The following is a 24,780-nucleotide window of genomic DNA, read 5'->3' as shown; positions in this document are numbered from 1 at the left end:
AAAAGTAGAAGGAGTTATGTGAAAACGTTTTCGTGAACACTTTTCTGAAGGAGCCTGTGTGTCTGGCTTTCTGCCTTTACCGCAGGGCGAACCTCATCTCACAGAGAGGTACGTTAATGTGACCACTGGGTTGGGACCTCCTTCGGACCTGCCGGTTTATGGCCACTTCACTGTTGCCAACTCACTGGTCGCTGATTAAGCAGAGATGCTAATCTGAAGGAGGCAGGGTTAGCATTCTGTGTTGAGCGTTAGGGGCCCAAAAGCCAGGAGGAGGGTCATGCACTTCTAGAGGGCTCTGGGGGCCCTGAAGGAAGGGCCAGCTTTTCTTAGAGAAGCCTTTAGTCTACTCACACTTTTAGATGCATACCAGGACCCCGGAAGCATGGAAGTAACTGTTTTGGCCTTTTGGATTTTTTTTCCCAGTAGAGTTGCCGCATAATGTCACGTGTCCAGGCGTACAACATCATGATTCCACGAATGTATACATTATGCCGTGCTCACCACAAGCATAACTGCCACCGGGCACCACACACCACTATCACAGCATCATCGACTACATTCCTTGTGCTGTGCGCTTCATTCCTGTGACATATCTATTCCGTAGCTGGAAGCCTGGATCTCCCACCCCCCACTTCACGCATTTTGCCCATCCCTCCACCCCCTGCCTGCTGGCAGCCGTCAGTTTGTTCTCTGTGTTTACAGATCTGATGCTGCTGCTTTTTTGTTTGGTCATACTGTTTTTTGATTCCATGTGTGAGTGAAATCATACAGTATTTGTCCTTTTCAGTCTAACTCATTTCACTTAGCATAATGCCCTCTAGGTCCATCTATGTTGTCACAAATGACACATTCTCATCTTTTTTTTGATGGCTGTGTAATATTCGTGTGTGTGTGTGTGTGTGTGTGTGTGTGTGTATACACCACATTCTCCTTATCCATTTATTGATGGATTCTTAGGTTGCTTTCTATACCTTAGCTATTGCAAATAATGCTGCCATAAACATAGGGGTGCACATATCTTTTTCAATTGGTATTTTAATTTAGGTAAATGCCCAGTAGTAGAATTATTGAATCATATGGTATTTCTGTTTCTAATTTTTTGAGGAGTATGGAGATACTGGTTTCCATAGTGGCTGTGCCAATTTCCATTTCCCACCACACTGTAGCAAAGGTTCCTTTTTCCCCACATCCTCACCAATACTTTTTGTTTCTTGTGGAAGAAACTATTTCGAATCAAGTATTCTTAAAATTTTTTTAATGTCTTATTTATTTGAGAGAGAGAGAGAGACCATGAGCGGGATTGGGGCAGAGAGAGAGGGTGACACGGAATCCAAAGCAGGATCTAGGCTCCGTGCTGTCATCACAGAGCCCAACGCAGGGCTCGAACTCACAAACCGCGAGATCGTGACCTGAGCTGAAGTCGGACACTTAACTAACTGAGCCACCCAGGCATCCCCTTGAATCAAGTTTTGTTAATGGGAGGGTAGCACTCAATTCCATGAGACACCGGGCAGGAAATAAGGGAGCCAGGCAGTGGGCATTAGCAGCACAAGAGGAATTGAATTGGTAAAAGGGAGGACAAGTGTCCAGGCTGAAGGGCCACCTCTGCTCATCCCTGTCTCTCGTGGCCACATGCACACAAAGGCCCAGGATCACCAGAGCTTTCAGTTTTTCAGGAGAGGCCAGAAATCTTGATTTTATGTGATATCTGATGAGTTAGAATATGAGCTCATAAAACTTTTTAAACATTTTTCAGGGCGCCTGGGTGGCTCAGTCGGTTGGGCGTCCAACTTCGGCTCAGGTCATGATCTCACGGTCCGTGAGTTCGAGCCCCGCGTCAGGCTCTGTGCTGACAGCTCAGAGCCTGGAGCCTGCTTCAGATTCTGTGTCTCCCTCTCTCTCTGACCCTCCCCCGTTCATGCTCTGTCTCTCTCTGTCTCAAAAATAAATAAACATTAAAAAAAAATTTAAAAAAAAAACATTTTTCAGCCCAAGCCAAACACATCTCCAATCTGGTTTCAGATTAGGCTGAACCTAAGGGTCTTCAGTTTGCAACCTCCGTCTTAAAGCAAGGCCTTTTACTATCTTAACCATGACATAGGTTTAAATTGGCCCCACAGAATTTCAGGTTTTTAGCAGAACTGAATCTTGATTTTAAAAACCAATTAAAGATGCTTTCCAGTGATCTCAGTAAATTGACCTAGTCAGTGAGAACGGTCATTTTTTCCCTTTTAATTGGTTAACTTTTTACCCTCTTCCGCAATAATTTTCATTTTAGGGTAGGTGGCAGGATAATTATTCAGCAGGCTCACCTTGTTGCTCAATTAGCACCACATTAGGAGCCTAGCACCATGGATAGTTACCATATCTGTTTAATAAAATGTTTAATGAGATGAAATCTGTTTCTAGACTACCTTAGCATGCTAGCTGATACTGATTCTGGGATATATGGTAAGGGCCTCCCCACCTCCCCGTTAAATTGTATACTCAAGTAATCCAGTTTTGTGATTATTTACGTTTGTCTTATCATTTTTTCCCAGCTTATTGACATATAATTGACATATGACATTGTAGATGTTACAGGTGCCCATGTGATGGTTTGATACACTTATATGTTGGAAAGTGATTACCACCATAGCATTGGCCAGCACTTCCGCCTTGTCACGTAATTACCATTTCTTTTTTGTTGATGAGAACATTTAAGATCTACTCCCTTAGCACCTTTCAAATGTCTGTCATCTTTAAGTAAGGAGGAGTAACACAAACATTAATATTACTTATTGGATCCTTATTATATGCCATCATTGCACAGAATGCTACATATATAGTAACTCATTGAATCTTCACAGAGCTCTTTGAGGCAGGTATTATCAACATCATCATCATCATTCCTGCTTTCTAGACGTGGTACTCCGAGGTTAAGTAACACATCATTTGCCCTAGGTCCTTCAGTGTGTAAGTAGTAGAACCCAAAGGCAAGCCAGACAGCCTGACTCAGAGCAGTGTTCTCTGCCAGCCTGAAGCCCAGGGCTTTGCAGTATAACATGTTTTCTCTGAGCGTTGAAAACCGGGCATTATTTTGGATCCCACAGTGCCCTGAAAGTCTAGTGACAGAAAAGAACAAAATCCAAAGAGCACTGAGAAATGGGCTTGTATCCCCACTCCTCCCTCCTTCCCTCCTTTTAGTCACTCAGCTATGAACTATAAGAAAATTCTTACTGAAATTTACCACACATATGGGGCTGAGCTACATAATGCGCCTGATGTTCCCACTGAGACTCAAGGTTCACAATTGTTCATTAAAAAAGAGGCGGTGCCCGGGTGGCTCCGTTGGTTAAGTGTCCAACTCTTGATTTTGGCTCAGGTCATGAACTCAGGGTCATGAGATCAAGTCCCACACCGGGCTCCAAAATGAGTGTGGAGCCTGCTTGGGATCCTCTCTCTCCCTTTCTGCCCCTCCCCCCCTCAAAATAAATAAAATAAAAACATTAAAAAAAAATAGATGGAGATCAGCCTTCCTAGTAGTGTCTCCATTGAAGAGAACATATTTCCCCATTCCTTTCCAGACAGAGGGAGGAGACCAACCCACAGCTTGTAAGCAGACTGAATATTGGTTAATGTGGTCGAGGTATGATCTTCCATAGTTGAGTGCAAGGACATTAATACAATATTATGCTAATTTGCTTAGTATGCCAGTGTTTTTAATGACAATATCATTAAAGTTGAGTATAATTTTTTTATTAGTAAAGACCTTTCATCATAGATGTAGTCTAAAACACAACTCCCTTTTTTTTTTCAGTTCATGGTTAAATCAATGATAGCTATTTGGCAAAGGCTCAAAATGATCCCTGTTAACTTGTTTGTAATAGTATTTGATTTCTGTATGTGTTCAAACCTCCCAACAGGTACGTGTATGTATGTTTACTAATTGTAGCCAAGTGCATTTAAGCCCAGTGTTATTGGTGGGAAATGAAGCGTAAAACATGAAAAATGTATAATTATTAAGGGTTGAAATTATAGTTTTTAACTCCTTCCAGAAGAGGGATATTACGATGCAGCTTTGATTGTTTTTCATTTCAGATGAGTGAGGTTCCTAATTAAGTAAAATTCTTCCCTCTAATGGACATAAGTAAATTAACATATTGGTTCGCCTGTTAATATATGCTTTTCCACTGGACTCACGCTGTCCTCCCAATGCAGAGACAGGTAGCTTCTTCAGAACAAGATTAAAGAAAGCCCTTGGATATATCAGTGGGAGAACTTTGGTTGCTTTTCCTATTTTTCTCACCTAATTTTATAAATAAGGATCATAACAGTATCTAATCTCCATGGCATAACTTGTTCAACATTGAATGCATTTGCATGTGTATGTGTAACAGTTCTGTGGAATGCAGACCGTTAATGACCCTGACTTTTATTTTAGACGATCCATGGACACAAGGGACCAATCACTGCAGTGGCCTTTGCTCCTGATGGACGATATCTTGCCACCTACTCAAATACGGACAGCCACATTTCTTTCTGGCAGGTACGTGTAGATGCTACAGGGTCCTAGGGTATACTGTATGTTTGCTTTTGCTACGTAAGGCTTCCTGTTCTGCCTGCCCTCCCCGCTTCTTTCAACAAATATCACCTATTATTGCTGACTGCTTATGTGCTACATGGCAGCATGCAGGGTGCGCTGAGAATACAGTTAGCAATCTGGAGGTGGGGGTGGGGTCTGCTCTCACGGGGGTTGCAGTCTGTAAATAAGCAAGCAGTTACAATACAGAGGGGAGCCTGAGAATAAGGTTGTGGGACAGATTCACAGAGGAGGTGACATCCGAACTGAGACAGGGTCATGCTGAGTAAGGGCTGGATGGTAAGAGGAGGGCAGAGTGGGTATTTAGGGAGAGAAAGCAGGAGCAGCCTTTCAGTGGTAAGCCAGGGCATGGCGTGCCTGGGGGCCTGGCCGGAAAGGCACGGGGCCAGGGAGGTGCTGCCCAAGGATGCGGGCAACCCCAGCAGGGCAGAGGCCAGGGAGAAGGCAGCGAGTAGTAGCTTCATATCCCGTTTATATTATCTCATCTCTGTTTGCGTTCTGAATTTCCCACATAATGCTCTTCATTCCTGAACTATCAAAACATTTTCAAAACCCCGAGTATCGGGGCACCTGGCTGGTTCAGTTAAGTGTCCAACTTTGGCTCAGGTCATGATTCCGTGTTAGTGTGTTCGAGCCCCGTGTCGGGCTGTCTGCTGTCAGCATAGTGCCCGCTTTGGATCCTCTGTCCCCCTGTCTCTCTGCTCCTCTCCTGCTGGTTCTTTCTCTCTCTCTCTCCTCTCTGCCTCTCAAAAATGAAATAAGCATTAAAAAAAAATTTTAAACAAACAAAAAAACCAAAACCCCGAGATCATTGAGTGGCAGTTCATGAGGATGCCTATGTTTAATTGTGACTAAAATGCATATTAACTTTGAGCGCCTAATTTTTACAGTAGAACTTGTTTTATCCTCAAAAATTAATCTCCATTCCATCTTTTTAATTACCTTACTCCTGATAATTGGTAAAAAAAAATTTAAACATTACCAACTCCCTCCCCGACGAAAAGCCAATTTAAAATTTTGTTATTACCTTTACTCTCCTAAGATGCACGTATGTTTTATGAGATTCAGTTTATTGCCTTGAAAGCTAAAAACAAAAAAAAAAATTAAAGTTTAAATAAGACTTCAGCACAACTTGACGATGGTTTTTAAAAAATCAATAGCTAATAAAATGTAAAACAGATACAATAAATTGCTTAATTCACAACATACTATTAAACCTTGACAACTTCCAAATCTGTCACAGACTTTTCCCTACTCTTCATTTAATTTCGTTTTCCAGTTTGTTTTCTCATTACCTTTTCTCCCAGAATATAGCTCCCGCATCTTAATTGGCTCCTATTAAGCTCTCTTCCTCGGCGGCCTCCCCAGTGCCCGTATCCCCCAGTGGCTACCGTGGGACCCGTGGTTAGCGCTGCCAGCAGCCCCACGGCGAGCCCGTTAGGCGTCCGTAGAGTGACCCTCGCACCAGTGCTTCCTTAAAGGGTTTCCCCACCAAGCGTGTTTTCCACACGGTGGTCTCTGCACGCCACCTGTACCTTGACACACAGTTTCTGCCCTTCCCTGTGCCCTTGGAATCCCAGACGAGTGTTCACGTAAAGCCCCACATTCGTGCAAAACATCTCCTGGGCACCAAAGCGCCGGGTGCTGGCCAGTGCTTCAGGGGTACGGAGTCAGCCAGTCCCAAATCCCTGCTTTCAAGGACCTTGTGTTTGTCCACGTTTTCTTCTTTGGAATAAACAAACACAAGTCTTTTTGGTTTTGTTCAACGTGACTTCCTCAGAACGTGAAATTTGTTATATAAAGTAACACCTCCTACCTTCGCCAGATTTGCAGCTGTTGCCGATATTTTCCTGAATTTCTGCGTGACAAATGTTTTTTCCCTTATCTAGCGACTCAAGGTTCTGTTTGGATATGTTCATCCCTTCCTTGATTTTTTTTTTGTTTTTTCTACTTGTATCCACATTCCTGCCTAGTGCACTGAGGGATTTATGGTTAGCATCCTTTCTTACCTCAGAGCTGAAGATCATTCATTACGGAGATGGTACTTTGCGAGATACCTCTTCTCATCCTCCACTTCCCCTCTTCGGGCTCCTGCTGCTGCCTCTGGGCTTTGCCGAGGACACTTGAACCCGTGCCTGTGCGTGTGGTGGTGCGCACAGGGGGGCCACAGCGCACTTCCTTGGTGCACACGCTCATTGTGCTGTCCGCACACGTGGGTGTCCCACGCACAGAGCACGGGGACTGCTCAGGCAACACCCAGGTCTTTTTGCCTCTAAACCCAATGTCAGGATGGAAAATGCAACCCATGTCTTAAATTAATACCCAGTTTGGTCTTGAAATTTAAGCGGAAAGCACAGAAACATGTCCGCTTTTATCAAGAAAATACAATAAAACCTCTTCCAGAGTATACGTATAGGGGGGTTGATTTGAATTAAAGGGAGTCCAGAAAGCAATGGTGGATCTCCCACTGCTTTCCCAAAATAGGCTTTGCTGATTTATTTAGATACATATTGTTTAGTTCTAGTGATGTATGATGATACTTTTATATTATTCCAGTAAATGTACTGTAATATATTTTGAAAACTTAATGAAGTCTTATTAATACAGGACCTTACAAAAGCTATGAGCTATTAAAATCTTTGCTGAGAAATGAGTGTTAATGAGAAATATCGGTTGGATAATTACTCAAGTGAGACTTAGTAAAAGGTTTGTGTGCAGCATTACTTATACTGAGAATTGCATTAAAACACTTCCTGTTTTGATGAATTACATCTGTATGTGTTTCTATGTGTTCAGAAAATAATCTTCACGGGACTGGTTTGGTGAAGCATTCTTTCTAAAGGGAAGGGAAAAACCAACGTTGCATTTTTGTTATTTACAAACTCAGCTACTGAATGATGTCATCAAGCAGCCTTCTAAGCCCTTTGATTCTCCAGCTACATATTCCTCCAAGTAGAATATTTCATGTCAGGGTATCTGTTCACATTTGAGCAAAGGGAATTGAGTAATGAAATCAAATACGGCCATGGTTCTCTCACCTAAATTTCACCACTGTCCTCCAACTGGTGAATATCCTCTTTCAGAAATGCTAAAAATAAATTAGATGGATAGTGGTTTCACTTATTTTTATGTATTCCATCATAGAATGGAACACTATTCAGCCCTTTAAAAAGGGTGCTGTAGGGGCATCTGGGTGGCTCAGTCAGTTAAGCATCTGACTTCGGCTCCGGTCATGATGTCATTCGATCCCCACGTCTGGCTCTGGGCTGACAGCTCAGAGCCTGGAACCTGCTACCGATTCTGTGTCTCCCTTTGGATTCTCTGCCTCTCCCCCACTCACGTTCTCTCTGTCTCTCTCTGTCTCTCTCAAAAATAAATAAACATTAAAAAAAAATTTTTTAAAGGATGCTATAAATCTGTGGCCATTAGCATCAACGTTTTGTTGAATGAAAAAGGCAGATTGTGAAACTGCCTTTTAATTCGAGCCTATTTACATAAAACTCCTTAAATCTGCCTCTTACGTGTACATATATTTGGAGGTCTAGAAAGAAGTTTACCAGAATGTTAGTGATTGTCTCTAGGAAGTAAGATTTGGGGGGATTTTTGCTTTCTCTCTTCTACTTCTCTTTATTATTTAAATGTTCCACAATGAGTATTTATTGTCCTTGTAATCAAGAAAAAATCCAGTGTTACCAAAAAATACTCTAATCCCAGGTGGTTTTTATTCATTTGAGGCTCAAACTGCCCTTTCCCATAGTTTGTAAGCCTGTCACTGGTCAAGAAAATACTAATATCCAGTAACAAAACGGTTCATTGTCTCAGTGAGCATTCTTTGGCTGAGCTTATTGGGAAGATGAATACTCACCCTTCCTACTTCAAGTTATCTGTCTTCAGAAGAGGTCACAGGGTAAGGATGGTCTGAGGAACAGCACGATAGAGTGAACCTGAGGTCCTCGTCCTTCCAGGGGCACGCTCCTGTAACAGTGCTGCGCCGTGTGGAATTTCATTCAGCTGTTCCACCGCAGGAAGGCTGTGTGACCCTTCCGAAGGCATTTATCCATCAGTTTATCAAATGGTTTATCAGTCATTCATGGGATGGCTCAGCTCAGAAGGAGATGCCAGGCGCAATGATGGACTTCTCGTTGAAGTTTTCCATTGGTAGCATTTCTGTAAGGTACTCTCTCCCTCTCTCTTTGGCCCTCAACCCAATTCTTCTATGTGGCTAAATTTTGAAGGAAAGAAGTAAAAATAAGGAAGTGTCCGCGCCTATTGGGCACCCTTAGCATTTTGAGCCACCAGCAGAACTCAGGCGTCATCCATATTTTCATAGAAAATCCATAAAGAATGAAAACTCCTTTGTAGCTATTTATCAACTGAGAAATGAGATTTTTTTTTTTTAAACACAGTATGCCTGTTGATACCAGTTGATTTTAACCACCAATTTTCTGGGTCATTTGGATCTGTTCTATTAAAGAACTCAATTATCATGTACTGTTACTTTCTGTACAAGCGAGAGCCATCAAATACCGCTCACCACCGTTGTTCATATATAAAATATCTGGGAATCCTCAGAAAGCAATAAGACATTGATTTTTGTCTTGTATGGAGTTCTTGGGAAAAGGGAAGGAAGCAAGGAAAGAAGTTTTTGGAGAAGGACAGTAAGGTACTGTCTGACTTTAAATGTTAACTTTAACAGAAAGAGTTAATGATAACCATACATTTGGTTTTAAAATGTGACCTCGTACACTAGTGATTTTTTTTCACCTCTGTGTTGTGTTCGGCACTATTATTAATGCAGGAAAATCAGTAACATTAGTCATCTTAAAAGGGTTATTACTCAAGATGATTTAAATTGTGAAAATGTCAGTGGAGCCTGCATGCATCCTGCTAGAGATGCCATGATTTACACCCTCTGACACCATCGTGCTGCTGAGAAGGGCCAGAAAAAAGAATGGCTTATATTTTGCACTGATCCAAATGCAGAGCATGATATCAGCAATAACACATCTTAAATGTCCTAGGATTTGCCAAGGTTTCGTGTGTCAAGCATTTGTGTCCATAATCTGCATGCTTCACACAAAAACCCCAGAATCTTCTGCGTTTAGACGATGGTTATACTGGAGAGAAGAGTTGGAAATGAAAATTAGTGCAAAGAAGACTAATATTTTTGAGACCTCTTTTCTTACATGCTCTACGCTTTCCGTGTGATTTGCAATAGCACAAAAGATGTGTATTAAAAAGACGTCAAGTAGTATGTAGAATCTACCGGATTCCTCTGACCCCGTCGCTCAGGCTCCCTGAGATACCCGCCATTTAGTATTCACACTTTGACCGGAACGCGTGGTTTGTTCACGGGCCGTAATTTCCATGTTATTTTTCACCAATGTGGACGGATTAAGAGAACTTAACATTCAAATCCGATCCCCAAAAGCCACCCAAAAGCAAATCAGCTGATTAAAAACATATGGCCAATAAAGTGTTAAAAGAATTCTGCCTTCAGCGTGGCAGCGAAACAGTGAGCCACAGATACAGTGTTAAGATGCGATTGATTCTCGGTTTCCCCTTGGAAATGAACTAGAGATTTCCAGAGACTGAATTCCGTAAGAAAGCAGGTGAGGAGGGAAGTGTGGGTACCTGTGGAGGGGGGAGGGGGTTCCGTTTTGAGCTTTGATCCAGGAACGTGCCCACTTTGCTGCTTTTCCTTGAACAAGCCGTGAGTCCCCAGTCGAGTCTGGGTGGACTTGTCCTTCCCGGCTGCGGTGAGCACCGTGGCGACGCGGGAAGGGCCCACCATCGCCAGAGACTGTCGGGCCTGTTCAGTTACCATCGGGAATTTAGCCCCCTCCTCAAAGAGGCTGGCCTTTCCTGCTGTCGGGTGCTCCCCACGGAGTGAAATTCCTGTGGGCGGATGCTTTCACGGTAACAGCATCGCAAGGGTTCCCCCGCCCGGGCTGAGAACAGACTCTCAGCCGAGCCGGAGTCAGCAGAGAGTGACCCGAGGCGTGAGTCACTCTACCCCGCCGCGCGGCAGGGAAGGGAGAGGGTTCTGTAAGTGACGCGCGTGCTCTCGTGTCCCCGTGTCCCCCCAGATGAACACGTCGCTGCTGGGAAGCATCGGCATGCTGAACTCGGCCCCTCAGCTGCGCTGCATCAAAACCTACCAGGTGCCGCCCGTGCAGCCCGCCTCGCCCGGCTCGCACAACGCCCTCCGCCTGGCCCGGCTCATCTGGACGTCCAACCGCAACGTCATCCTCATGGCCCACGACGGGAAGGAGCACCGCTTCATGGTCTAGCGCTGGGGGCCGCTGCCCTGACCGCATCCGAGCCCCGTCCACTCTGGAGGCCGAGACTCCTCTGTCCTTACTCACCCGGATCGTTCCTCAGTGCCTGCCACGCCAGTGTCACCCCGGGGCGCGGCCGAGGCTGTGTCACCTCCACACGGTCCTCGGGGGGCGGACCCCCCGCCCGTGTCCCCTGTGATCCAGAGGCATGCACACCCCGCCCTGCAGGAGCGGCCCTTGTGTGGACATTAGGTCGTTTTCCCCCCTGGGGGGTGGGGGGTGCCCGCGGTCCCTAGGAGCACCCCTGTGGCTTGGTGCACCAGAAGCCTCCAAATCAGTAAGCACTGTGATTGCATTCCCAGCCCAGATCAGCATTTTCCTAGAGCTAAACCCCACCTCTGAAGTGCTGCTTGACCCTGGTCGTTTGACATTGGGTTTTGATGTAATGTGGCAGTCCTAATTAGCGAAGTTATTTCCCTTTGGATTTCCTAAAATACATTATTGTTTACCAAAAAGATTCTGTGTTTACATGGTTGGGTTGTTTTTTTTTTGTTTTGTTTTGTTTTTTTTGCCCCACGATTGCTAGGAAGCTCTTCAATCCAGTTTCCTAGGGTTTAACCCCTTGCTTCTTGATTAACACCTAACAGATTTGAGATCATTGAGAAAATAAATATATTTAAAAAAAAATACAGAAAAAAAAGTTTCCCAGACAGCCTTCTAAAATGCCCATATCCGGCTTAATAATATATTTAGTAGTTTAAAATAAAAACCATCACTATTTATGATCTAGTTAATATAATTATCCAGTCACTATAATCTCTTAAATGGACTTTTATAATAAAGAATCGAGTTTGGAAGCGTAGCATATACCTAAATAAGAAGTCCCTTGTGTCTGTTGCTAGAGGTCCTTTCAAGAAAGACCTTACCCCTTCCCTCCAGAAACCTTACAGACCCACAGTTCCCATGCCTACGACCTATGTCAGTTATCATGTAATAGTTACAATTCAGCCTTTGAACTGATCAATTAAAGGAAAACTAAGACAGCATTTCTTTTACACAAGTATCCTAGAAAAATGGTACCCAAGACACAAGCATTCAGGAGTATGTAGAAAATGTGAGGGCTCTCAGATAATTTGAGCAAACATTGCAATGAGGGTGTTCATTACACTTCCAAGTAAGCTTTAACTGGGTTGCTCTCTTCTTAGGTCAAAGTGTGCTGATTCTCAGTAATGGAAAAAAAAATCCACAAAATAATATCTTGTATGAATTGCTCCTAACAAATCTTGATCTGTACATAGCTGGGGATTTGGTTGTTTGGTTGGTTGTTGATTGGTTGGTTAGGTGGGCACAATGGTTTATTAAGTGCAAACACAGAAAATGATTTATTCACAGAAAATATGCGAAGTTTACAGAGGAACCAAAATGATAATGGGAGCATTTAATTGGAAAAGCCTATATTGTCAAGAGTTTATGTAACCTAGGGGGGAAAAAAAAAAAAAAAGGATCACAGTCCAGGAACAGATATATCTGTTACTGAAACAGATTTTTAAAGAACATGTTAAGAAATTAAGACCACCGGAACGTCTCTTTCCTATTGATACGAAGTACGTTATTTCCATTGGTGGCAAACCTCTCCTGTTCGTTGGTTTTAGACTTTGGGTGTTCTTTCAAAAGTGAATTTATGCCACATGCATGTACATTGTATTTATAAAGATTATATATGTAGTTTCCAAGGAAGAAACAAAGAACTATATACAGCGTAGGCTCTATTTGTCTGGTGAATATGCTGTTGTGTTCGATATAGAGAAACCTGAGGTAAACAAAAGGGGCACATGGTTTTTCCAGCGGGCTCCTGAGTCTTCTCGATACCCAGCACGTGTTTACTTGGTAAACTTAAAATAGGGACTAATTTATTCTAGACTACAAAGTTGTTTCGGAATGATGAAGTAAAAGAATAGAGAGATTTGTAAAACAAAATGCACTGGGGAAAAGACGTGAGATGGTAGGCAGGCCACCAAATACACGATGGACCACTCCGCAGAAATGGAACAAAGCAGAGCCGTGAGGGCCTGGGGTAAAAACAGTCTGGGCAGTGAGCATGGGCCAGCCTGTCCCACATTCTGCCTGCAAAGACAGCCAACATCATTGGCCAGTAGAACATCACTCTTACAAAATTTGGGTGGATGATGTTGGATGGCTCGACATCTCTAACTGCTGAGTGAATATTTGCATTCTTGTTAACACAGATCTCCCCTTGGCTATTTTGACAACTCTAGTCCCAGACTTCATCGCAGCTTAGACTTCTCAGCACTGAGGTAAACTTTGTATCGTCATCCCAGTGTATGCTTTTTAGTGTTCTGTTGATTTCGGTGGCACTGTATTTGGACCCATCCTTGTACGTGTGGAGACATACGTGGCTTCACTGGTAGTTTAAAATGCAGTGATTGAACTGTGTACAGCGAGTGAATTAAAATGTCTGCCTCTCAAGACATTGCCACTTATTAGATCCTATATGTGCTGAACGCCCCTGTGTACATATGTGTGTTAAATAAAACTGAATTGTACTGAAGATTGTTTTTCTCATTAAAAACATTGTTCACTCTTCTTAAACATTCTCAGTTGAAATCCATATCCCCCCCCCCCCCCCCCCCCCGCCTACTCGGGTACCAAATTAAGCCTTCTATTTCTATGTAATTATTCACTTCCCTGGAGAGCTAGCTTCAGGAAAGGCTAACTTGTCACAAAGGACAGTAGAACAGTCCAGAAGGAAGAAAGACACTTCCAAAGTGTGAGGGAAACAACTCAACAGCACCCTCTGTGGTTTGGGCAAGGGAATTGCATGCATGTTCCTTTATCTTCACCTCAAGTTGCTCCTAAACGGACTGTGAATTGTACCGTATTCTATTCCGTCAGATTTTGATGACGTGGTTGACTGCCATGGATGGGGGGCGATGGACGGAGATGATTAAATTCATTTCCTTTAAGAGTCGGTTTGGAGTTGAATTTGAATCCCTGGGGTAATGGATGTAATTGGTTTTCAGAAAAAGCAAGAGTAACAAAACAGGTCATCGTCGCTCAGAGAGGGTTATATGTACAAGTGACGAATGTGCTTCTTTACCTTTTCACATAAGAATATAGAACAGCTTAAATTGAACCAGTCATCAGGTAGCAGTATACTTTTCCTTCAGAAATAGATAGACATGAAGGGAACTGACTGCCACATCTTCAGCCCTGTTCAGATGCCCAGTGTCCATCCCAGGAATTGCTTTAACGTCTCCTGGTGGCTTAAGTGTGTCCTTATAGGGAAAATAGGGGCAGTCCCAGTCCTGTATGATTGGTGATCACATAAACTGATCAAATGTGGAAAGGGCATGACATTAATAGGAAGGTAAAGCCAAGCAGTGCTGGATGAACTTTCACCTTTCACCCCTTCGGCTGACTGACAGAGCTGAGTGTTGAAGAAAATCAATACTTTGGAGCCAGGAGGGAAATATTTCCAACCTCTAACTAGAGAATGTATTTTGACAAGGCCAAGATAATCCAAGCTGCACAGGAGAAAGAGAAAAGAAGACTCATTTTTAAAGCTTGACACTTCAAGGTGTTTTTGTACAATGGTTTAGAGATCGTCAATACATACAAATACCAAAGGTCAGAAAGAAAAGCCAGAAGAATTTCAAAAATTAGATGTTCAGTTCTTTTTGCTGTTTACAAACTAAAAAAAAAAAAAAAACACAAAAACAAAAGAAAGACGGCAGAGAGGTGTGTGCCTGTAATTGTTGTTTAAATGAACCGAGCTCACAACGTGTGCTTGGAGGTTATCATCCCTCTTTAATCAAACCTTACATTTTCTCGAGGCAGCACTATAAATATCGAATGCCTAAAAAGGTGTTTAGGCTTCTTGCTTCTGTACATTTTTTTCAAAGACCTGAATCGTTTTTTGAGTAGTTACACCATTTGGGGGACACATCTCGGAATCTTGATTTTTGGATTCATGTTGATCCTGCCAGGATGGACTGGTAAATCTTAGACCCTTCTTCGTATTTGGATCATTATTTGCATGAGAAAAGAGTTCGTGTGCCTACTGAACTTGAGTTGTTTCTAGTTTTCCTAGTCCCTTTAAGCAAATTACTAATAAAAGTATTCTAATTAGTGCCCTGCTGAGTGAGAGGCTGACACATCTCTAGGAAGAAGGTTAGCAATTCGCTCCACTCTTACCAGCAAGATTAGATCCATTCATTCTGTGGACAGATGCCTCCATCAAACGGATATAGATTCTTTTCTTTCCTACAGATAAGAAAATGAAGTCGAAGGGTGACCATACCTTCCAGCCAAGCTCAGGACAAAGGACTCCTGAGTACTCTAAGTATCTAACCCTGTTTTCTCATGCAGGTGCAACAGAAGGCATGCTGTAAACATATGCTAATTGTGTATTAAAATAACAGTGAAAATACGGCCTTAATTTGTATGCCCTCTTTCTCATTAAAAAATTCCACTCTGTTCTGAGAAGATAGGTCTGGCTGGAGATTTTAAATTTTATGTTTCAAAAGGAGGACAGAATACTGAGGCCAAGAGTCCTCAGTGTTCTGAATCTCCCAGAGAAGGGCAGGAACCTAGCACACGCCTGATTTGCAGTAGGTTATCAAGTAAATCTGTATTGCACTTGTTAAATCCATGAGATGATAACCTGTAGAAGGCTTGTTATGACACCAAGTGGGGTGCCTGGGTGGCTCAGTCAGTTAAGTGTCCACTCTTGGATTTCGGCTCAGGTCATGATCTCACAGTTCGTGAGTTTGAGCCCCACATTGGGCTCCATGCAGACACTCTCCCTCTCTCTCTGCCCCTCCAGTGTGTGTTCCCCCTCTCCTCTGTCTCTCTCAAAATAAACTCTAAAAAAGAGTGACACATAGTAAGCATGTGAGATGATAATTTTTAGTAGATGTGTAGAAGTCCTTCCTTATTGAACATAAACAAGATTGGAAATTATTTGTGTTCTTTGGAAAATGGTTGGACTTTTGTGTCTTTATCTCTATCTGGACTCTAATAATAGGTCTGGACATTTACCCAAAGGATTGTCTGGTTCTCCCTGAATTCACCATGTCCTTCACCATGTTGCTGTGTGTGACTGTCTTCTCCCTAAAACTTGCAGACACTGACAAGTCCCAAAATACATGCCAGTGGATGGGACCACTTGATTATGAGTGTTGGAAGTTGTAACTGAATCCTCAAAAAGAAAGTAGTTCGTATTAAATTTAGACTCACATTGGCATCCAGGATGACTTTGATTACTTATATGAATATCTTCAAAATACACATCTATGAAAATTGAACAAGACTGTGGACAAAGTATCATAAGGTAGGTTTCATGGAATCCCCAAAGCCCAGGAAACTGAAGGTTTAGGTTCTATTGCCAACATCTTGTTTTGACTAGTATCAAAATGACTTAGCCCTTCAGTTTACCCAAATGTGAACTGTATGGTCTAAAACTTTACCCACCCAGTGGCACTTGAGGTTTTAGCGGTTGATGGATTTCTGGATAAATTTATGGATAATTGGAAGATCCTGCAATGAAACATTTTTATCCATTTGCAAGCTTTTACTGAATCTTAGTATATGCCAAACATAGGTTCTATATTCTGTTTTCCTCACTGATGAACTCACAGGCTAGCAAAGGCCACACAACACTATGGAACAAGTGCCAAAAACAAATGGGAAAGAGCGATGAGAACATTGGAAGTGATTCATTCTCGTACGTTAGTATCAAGTTAGGGCTTCAGAGAGGAAGTATTTGGACCGAGTCTTGAAGAACAAATAGAAATTAATTAGAAGGATGGAAGGGATGTTTTAAGGTAGGAATTTCTGGATGTCCAAAGTAGTATGTGATCTGGACGGACATGAGTTACTTCAGACTTACAACCTGACAGGCACCAGTGGGCACTACTGGGGATCCAGGTGGCTCTTCACCTGCGGCTGTTACTGCACACACAGAAAACGAGACGTCTAAGCCAAAGGACATTTGAAAGCTAGGAGGCAAAAACACAAAAAATTTCAGCAAAAACCCTAATAAAAGATTTCTCTGACTGTTGCTAGTTCTCCAGGTCTCATTTTCTTTAAAAAAAAGAAAAGGGTTATTTTTGTTTTAAAGATAAGTTCTGCATCCCCCTGAGGCTGTGTTCTAGCCTCCCGGGAGCATGGTGTGTGGGATGCTGGCCGCAAATGGTGCCCGGATGCCCCTTCTCCAGCTCCCACCCTGGGGCTGAAGCATTTATTCTCCAACTGCCGGGGGTGTTGACATCTCATGTTGAGTTCTGGAGAGTCCCTACAACCCGGGAGCCCTTTCACCCATGGTCGTACTCCCCATCCTGGGGGCAACCACATCCATGATTGTTCCAGAAGGAGCTGTAAAGGCTCAGCTCCAAGCTCCACTTGAGAACACCATTGAAGGGTCACCTAGCTCCAGCACTCCCCTCGGGATAGGCTGAAGCCCTCACTGAACTCAGCTGCCCTCACCCCCTAAGTGTGACTGCTGAGATAATTGGATATGTGCACATACACATCCCATGTGCAGATTTCCACCTCAAGATCTGCATCCCAGAAAACCCAACCCAGGACAGCTGGGACCAAGAGTGGTACAGGAAAACAGGATCTTGGAGAACAAACAGGGAATTTGGGAACTGGGTCACTCACTGAGCCGTTAGCAAGGAGGACCCCTTCAGCAGCAGGAGGTGATCACAGATGCAACCGTTAAAACTTTCCTGAATGATGAATTGGGACAGTGTACTGATGGAAGTGTATGTGCTAGAGGGTGTGGTGTGGCAGGCATTTGAGAAGTAAGGGAAGGTAGAAATTATGAAGACAATGGACTTGGATGGCTGTGCTGGGCACACTAGAAAAAGACAATGAAAAGCTAAGGGTGATTAATCACCAATTAAAGGCTAAGTATGAAAGCTGGAGAGACTCCTTGGCAGGATCTAAAGCAAAGCCTCATCTTCTGCAGCCAAGCGTAAGCTGAGAATCAGGCCCAGGACTTGTTTTGTGAGGCAGAACTCCACAGGAGGCTAAAGCCCTGGCCTTCAAAGGTCTGCTACCCCAAGGTCAGAGCCCTAATTGAGATGGATGGGGCTATCCGGGTTGATGCACTTGAACAACCTTGAATCCTCAGATTCCAGTAAACCTGCCTAAGTGGCCCACCGCTCTCTTATTTAAAGCAAATACTTCCCTTTTGCTGGAGGAGAGTGCAGAGGCCTCTTCCTTGCAAAAAAACACATGCCCATGCCCACCGCGTGTGGAAGTGTTGGTCCTGTTAGGAGAAGAAAAGACCCAAATCCCCAAGGGGCTGTAGGACTGAGCCAACATCTACCTGCAGGAACTGGGTGGATTCTGGGACTGGATTTTGAGCCGCTATGTCAAGGGGAGACAGAATATAAAGTGAGAAAAGAAAGAGTTTATGGACTTGGGTTAAATACCCTGGCAAGGACCAAGGACAAGGGGCCTAACCCACTGCCTTAGCCTGGAGAAAAGGAAGGCCGATACAAGTCAAGAAGAAATGCCAGAACTGTCCTGGCAGATGGTGGAGGAAAGAACCAAAAAGGTCAGAGTGCTGGAGTAGACATGATCTGTAAAGTCAGAAACCCACCAGATGACTGCCCTGTGACAGAGGCCAGAGGACATTGTGTTTACCAAGCAATAAGGAACATGCTGGTGGGAACGGCCCCAGCATCACTGCAGGCCAGGGCCGGGAGTAGAAGGTGCCGTTACAGAACCGGGCTCCTGATAACAATGGAGGGTGATAGGATCCTGGGGTAATAGAGATCCAAGCAGCAAGGTTGAAGCAGTAGCCAGAGGGGCCTGACCTGGAGAGATCTTTGGAAATGATTAATAAAACCTGTCATTCCTAGGGCAGCCATCAAGGGTTCAATCTATCCAACCCAGGGAAATCAAGGAAGGATAATAGCAGACTGAAGCCACCTGCCCCAGTAAAAAGTGAAAATCCCTTGCCTAGTTTGTACACCTGAAGGGGGTGTACAAGGGAGAGGCGATAGAATGGATATTAGTGGTGGCTTCCAGACCAGCTGCAGCATCAGGACTTATGGTTTGTCCCGTTCGTATTTCTTTCACGAGTTCTCTCCAGAATCCTGGAAGAGCTGCTCCCAGGATTTCGTCAAAGGAAGTACATCTTCGTGGGACCGAGGGTGACTATAGTGGATACCAGGAGCCTCGGTACCAGGCTGTTGGCGGTTGGCATCTCTCAGTTGGGTCTTTCTGCAGGAAGCACTTCCACGAGCCACTTTTCTCAGGGCCACACGCCCCTTCCCGAAGGCAGCTGCATCCAATAACTGGTCAAGGGTCTACGAAGACTCCACCTTCCTTGCCTCAGTTTGGGATGTCTCCGGAAGGCCAGCCCAGCTTCCCGGCTCCCAGGAATTGGCTGAGACCCCTGTCACCGCTGCGTGGTGGCCCAGCTTCTCTCTCTGCCCATTCGTGCCTCCTGTACCCAGGCATATGCCAGGAACTCTTCTCAAATCTGTCTCAGGGTCTCCTTCCCAGGAAATGAACCTGCCTAGGTCCAGTCTGGCTCTGCCACTTACTGACTAAATAACTCCATGAGGGCCCGTTTTCTCATATGCAGAATGGGAATAATGGCCATACCTACCTCGTGGTCTTGTTATAAAGATTAGAAGAGTTCAGATATGTAGAACACTTAGAACAGTGTCTGGCACATTGTAAGTATTCAGTAAATGCTAACTCGGCCACTATCATCATCTTAAGGTATAACTATGAGATTTTCAGGACTCCCACTTCATTTCCTGCCTCTGTGTTACGCGAAGATATGCTTTTCTGTTAATCGTTTTCCTGTGGCTCATTCCTTTCTCCAACCCAGATCAAAGTGCTTACTTTTCAACAGTAAGGAGGAAAGGTGGAAGGGAACTGGTATTTCTGAGCACTTATTTTGTACCAGACGCTGCACTAGCTGCATTCATGATTCTGCTCAGTTCTTAATCCTAAAAGCCATGAATTATTATCTCCCTTTCACAGATGAAAAAATTGCCGGTCATCTAAGATAAGTGACCAAGATCCCACAGCTAATAAAAGGCATATGTAGTATGTAGTAGTTGAGTCTCAGACTCTGTCACCAAAGTCCAGCTTTCTCTGTTCTTCCGGAGTCCCTCAGGTGACAGAAGATGAGGCAGCAGAGAGCTGGCCAGCCACTGCCTTGGAAACAGAAGGGAATGTAGTAGAAAAGAAAAGGGGATTCGTTCATTTATGCCATTAAAGCCATCATTTTTTCCCCTGTCCCTGGATTTACGGTCATTGTGCCCCATTTTAGAAGGACGGGAATTATGTTGACTCTCAGTTGTGAACACTATGACTCTTGTACCATGAAGTGGTTGAGTTAAAATGCATGAGCTTCGTAATATACTACATTCCATGGAGTGATTTTGTTGTAACCCGGGGACCAGGTTTTTCCTCCTGTGAAGTGGGTACCTTTGAAAAGTAGAATCAGACTTACAGAAATGGGTCCTCATTCTCACGGATGACGTGGTAGCACTTGGTGCTGTGGGCACCTCCTTGAACTGCTCTCTGTCCTTGCCTCTGTGGGGCCACGTTTCTCTGCCCTTTCCTCACGGCAGATTTTGCTGCCATTTCTTCTTCCGTAGGATACTCTTCTCTGGACAGCCATTTTCTAACAAGTTGAGAGTCATGGAGATAGATAAAATATACTCCACACACTTCAGATTTTAAAAATGGGATAAAAACATCAAGTTTTTAGGGCACCCCCCCCCCCTGCAGGTGACTTGAACTCCCATCTAGACAGAGGAAGGACAAAACTTAATTACACCACATGGCCAGCATTCACCAAAGAGGACTCCCTGCCAGGACAGGGGCCACTCTAGTCTCTATTGTCACATATTGGGTTTTCATAGCCTAGGCTCCCCTATCCCTGATGATCTCATTCCAGGAAATATTAGAATGTACCAGAATTTTCCAGAGCAAACCGGAACACACCACCATGCTCACATCCGTTCGCCCCAAAGTTGCCGCTAGAGCACGTGCCAGACCCTGACCCCATGACACACAAATCTTAGGTGTCTTTCCTAATGAGTCAAGAGGTCCTCCTGGAGGGTCCAGATGGGTTATCGCTGGAATATCTGCTTCTGTATCACCCAGTTTCTCCCCAGCCCTCATGCTTAGCTTTCCGTTTGTTATTTCCAAACTTTTGAGTGGAAGGCATTGAGGAGGCTTCCAGAAACATCAACAAATGATAAGCTGAAATTTACCATTCAGCTTGCTGCTAAATTTCTTACCAGGTAGAGCAGAGGTGAATTAGATAATCCTGATATAATCCTAATTCTCTGATACAAGAAGGACCCATATCAGGCATAAGGAAAGACCAACTTCTTATCCCTATATTCTTAGTGAAAGGTATTGGCTGGATCTTTAAATAAAGGAATTTGAAGGGAGAAGTAACATTTACGGAGACCATGTTAGGCATTAGACATACATGATTTCATTTAAGCCTCTCAAAAACCCTTCTATTGGTTAGAAAACAGATACACTGCCAGGTTAAGTAGCTGGCTAAAGTCACACAGCTAGTTAGAGGTGGAACTAGAGTTCAAATCCAAAGTGCTCTTCCCTCCCCATTGATGGATGGTATCATCAAGACCAGCTTTATCGTAGCTGAAGAGACATGCTTCATTCTCATACTGACCTCAGTAAAAAACCAAGGACCTCAAAATTCAATCTTCATTTATTCTGCAATGACTCATTGAATGCCTATTATTTTCCAGGCATTTCTAGGGAAGGCTAAATTAATACAGCCCAGGCACCACATCGCTTATGCATCTCAAAAGCTATCTAGCTAATGTAATGTATTTGTGAAGCCCATTATACATAGTGCGTGCACACACCCACCCCCCCCCCCCCCCCCCCCCCCACACACACACACACACAGCCCCTTCCTTCAGGTGATGTAACTTAGAGCAGCCCTCACTGACCGTGCTCAGCCAGTGTCCCCAGAGTATACATACACAGCCACTGGCTTCCCAGTGGCCTCCCTCACTGACAGGGACTCCGTCTCCTTTCTTTAGTGCCTCAGGCTGTGCTCCCCTGGATCCCAGCTGTCCAAGCCCCTCTGGTCCCTGACTTCATTTCTTTCCTTTCCTCTCCCAGTTCTTGTCCCCAGAGCCTCGTTCCCAGGACCTAGTGATATGATAGGAGCTCAGAGGAAGAAGGAAAAGGGAAGGAAACACATATCTGGCCCGGGGAGTGTGTCCTTTTGACTATAGAGTGATGAGACTGGTGAACCACTGAGACAAGCATTCATTTAGATACACACATTCTGGCAGATTTGACTGAAAATCAAACTCATTCATGCATTTGGTGGATATTTATTGAAGATCTACCGTGCGTCAGGCAGGTGAACGAGGTATTGGGACGACAGTGGAAAGTGGAGCAACCATGGTATCTGCCCGTCTTGGGCTCACGTTCTACTGGGGCTGGATCGGGGCCGCGGGGCAAGAGGGTAAAGTGAGCACAGACTCCGGAAGGAGCTGTGAAGAAAGGCAGGAGGAGCCTAAGACCTAATAGCCCAGGGCTGGGGTGGCAAAGTCAACTGGAGGGCTCTAAAGGAAGAGAAGGAGGGAGATATCAGCAGGGCATTTGGGAAAGGGAAGACTTTCTAGACGAGGAAGTAGCCCGTGTGCAGTCCCCAAGGCAGAAAGTCTGTAGGCGGTGGCCAAGGGGCCGGGAGTCTAGATTGTGCAGAATCGCACAGGCCAGGATCAGAGGTGTTCTCGGGGGATTCGGTGGCCACATTCAAAAGCTGGAAGTTGGGAGGTATGATATGATTTAGCTAGAGAACGAACACTCAGCTGCCATGTAGAGAATGGGTTGGGGGTGGGTCAGGGAGCAAAATGAAAATGGCATATTATGCACATTTTGTAACAAGATCACCACAAACATCATGATGGAAAACACTACACATGCATGGATCTTACACTTCCTGTGCACCAGGAATCCCCACATGGCTTACCTGGAACCTCTGCCTCGGGTCTCTCACAGGTTGTGATCAAAGTGTTGACTGGGGCCGTGCTCTCATCCGAGCCTTTATAGGAAAGAATTCACTTCCAAACTCACATGGCGATTGGCAAAATTTCGTTCCATCTGGTTGTGGGACTGAGGGCCCTATTTTCTTGCTCCCTGTCACTAGAGCCCCTGGCAGGCTGTTAGCCAGAGTCTGCCCTCCACGCCCTCAGGCTTCCTGCAGTTCTCTGTCATGGGGGGCAGGGTGGGGGGGTCTCCCAACGCGGCCACGTTGCACAGATGGTGGCATTATGGCTGGACCTCAACAGACGAATCAGAGTCGCCTAGGGTAGAAGAACATTCAGGCAAAGGGAGATCATGAGTGAAGGCCCAGAGGTATAGAAGTGGATGGTATTTCCAAGGGACAGCAAATGTAGCCAACTGCTTATCCAAAAAGCCATTTTCCCCTTTCTTCCCTGATAAATATGCCTGGATTTGGTCCTGTTCATCACACCACATGACCCTGTGCTTAGGGTGAAATCTCTCATCAGCCTTGGGGATTGAAGGTTGATTGATTTAAGCCAATAATGCTAATTCAGTTCCTAGTGGTGGTTAGGTAAGGTCCTTAATGCATTTCTGGACAATGAAATGTGAGTGGGAAGTTTGGGAGGGGAGTGTTCTTGGGAAAGGTTTTCCTCCTGGATAGAAAAGAGACAGTCAAGTAGAAGTTTCCGCCTGTGGACATAGCTGGGTGAGTTTGTGATACTTGGGGCCATATTGGAACCCACCGAATGCCCAAGTCAACCCACTGGAGATTGCAGAGCAGAAAGATGGAGAACACTGGAGTCTTTGGAGACACCACTGGGCTTCTAGAATAGCCAATGCTGCAGTTGCCTACCTCTGACTCTCATTGTATGATATAATTGACTTCCCCACGGGTTATGCCATCTACAGCCAAAGCCTGAAAACAGGCCACACCTTGTCCAGTGACATGGCAGAAAATGACACCAGATGCGTGAGCAGAGGCCAGTGTGAAGATCCTCACAGCCAGTGCCCAGGGGGTTGGCTTTTCCCTGTGACATCTGGGGAGATCTTGGTGATTTTAAGGGAGCATAGAATCCTGTTTCTTGGCTAATCCTAGTGGCAGGGTGGCGAATAGATTGAGAACAGAGGGTACCGTGACAGGGAGACCAGGTGGGCAAGGACTGTGAGTCCAATCAACTGGAACTCCAGTGGAGGGCTCAGTGGACCCTGAGAGGAAGGGCTGAGGGACGTTTCCAGGCAGAAGTTGGAGGATTTAACAAGCTTAAATGCCAAGAACAAGGGAGGGAGGGGCATGGGTTTCCCCAGCGGGAGAGACAGTAGCTAAGAGTGTCTGCCCACCCAGCTCAGTCACCATTCCTGGAAAATACCGTCCACAGTCACACCTCGATGCCTTTATTGACACTGTTGTCTCCCCTGTGGGAGCCCGCCGCAGTGAATTCGCATTCACACGATCCCACGCTGCTGCTCGAGGCAGATCAGGAGCATAGTCCCCAGGAGAGAGAACCACCTGCACAAACCCTATTCAGGAGACCCTCTGGACGTCGCCATCCCACACTGCAACCCACTGGGGGAGCTGTAGGCTGAATCCCTTCCAACACATTGATTACAAACTTGGCCAAAGAATATAAAGCTACCATCTCGGACTGCATCTATTTCTTTCTTTTTTTCTTTTTTTTTTTTTTTTTTTTGCTTTTATATTTTAATTAATCAATTTAGTTAGTTATTTTTAATAGTTTGGCAAATGTTATTTTATTTAATCTTCTTTTTTTTAAATATATGAAATTTATTGTCAAATTGGTTTCCATACAACACCCAGTGCTCAAACCAAAAGATGCCCTCCTCAATACCCAT

At 44.5% G+C, this 24,780-nt stretch overlaps 1 protein-coding gene across 4 annotated transcripts in view; it reads left to right on the top strand.

Annotated features, from left to right (window-relative positions):
• WDR7 (WD repeat domain 7) overlaps positions 1-13,432 on the top strand; it is a 353,598-nt gene extending 340,166 nt beyond the window's left edge. For all 4 annotated transcript variants that reach the window (XM_049619906.1, XM_049619908.1, XM_049619907.1 and 1 more), the window contains 2 exons: positions 4,424-4,528; positions 10,672-13,432. In XM_049619906.1, coding sequence (XP_049475863.1) covers positions 4,424-4,528; positions 10,672-10,875 — 309 coding nt within the window. In that variant the 3' untranslated portion in view covers positions 10,876-13,432. The remainder of the gene's footprint in view (positions 1-4,423; positions 4,529-10,671) is intronic.
• Positions 13,433-24,780: the final 11,348 nt, after the last annotated feature.

Source organism: Panthera uncia, assembly GCF_023721935.1.
Source record: "Panthera uncia isolate 11264 chromosome D3 unlocalized genomic scaffold, Puncia_PCG_1.0 HiC_scaffold_8, whole genome shotgun sequence".
NCBI classification, from domain to species: domain Eukaryota; kingdom Metazoa; phylum Chordata; class Mammalia; order Carnivora; family Felidae; genus Panthera; species Panthera uncia.
This window is presented reverse-complemented; position numbering and strand designations above follow the sequence as displayed.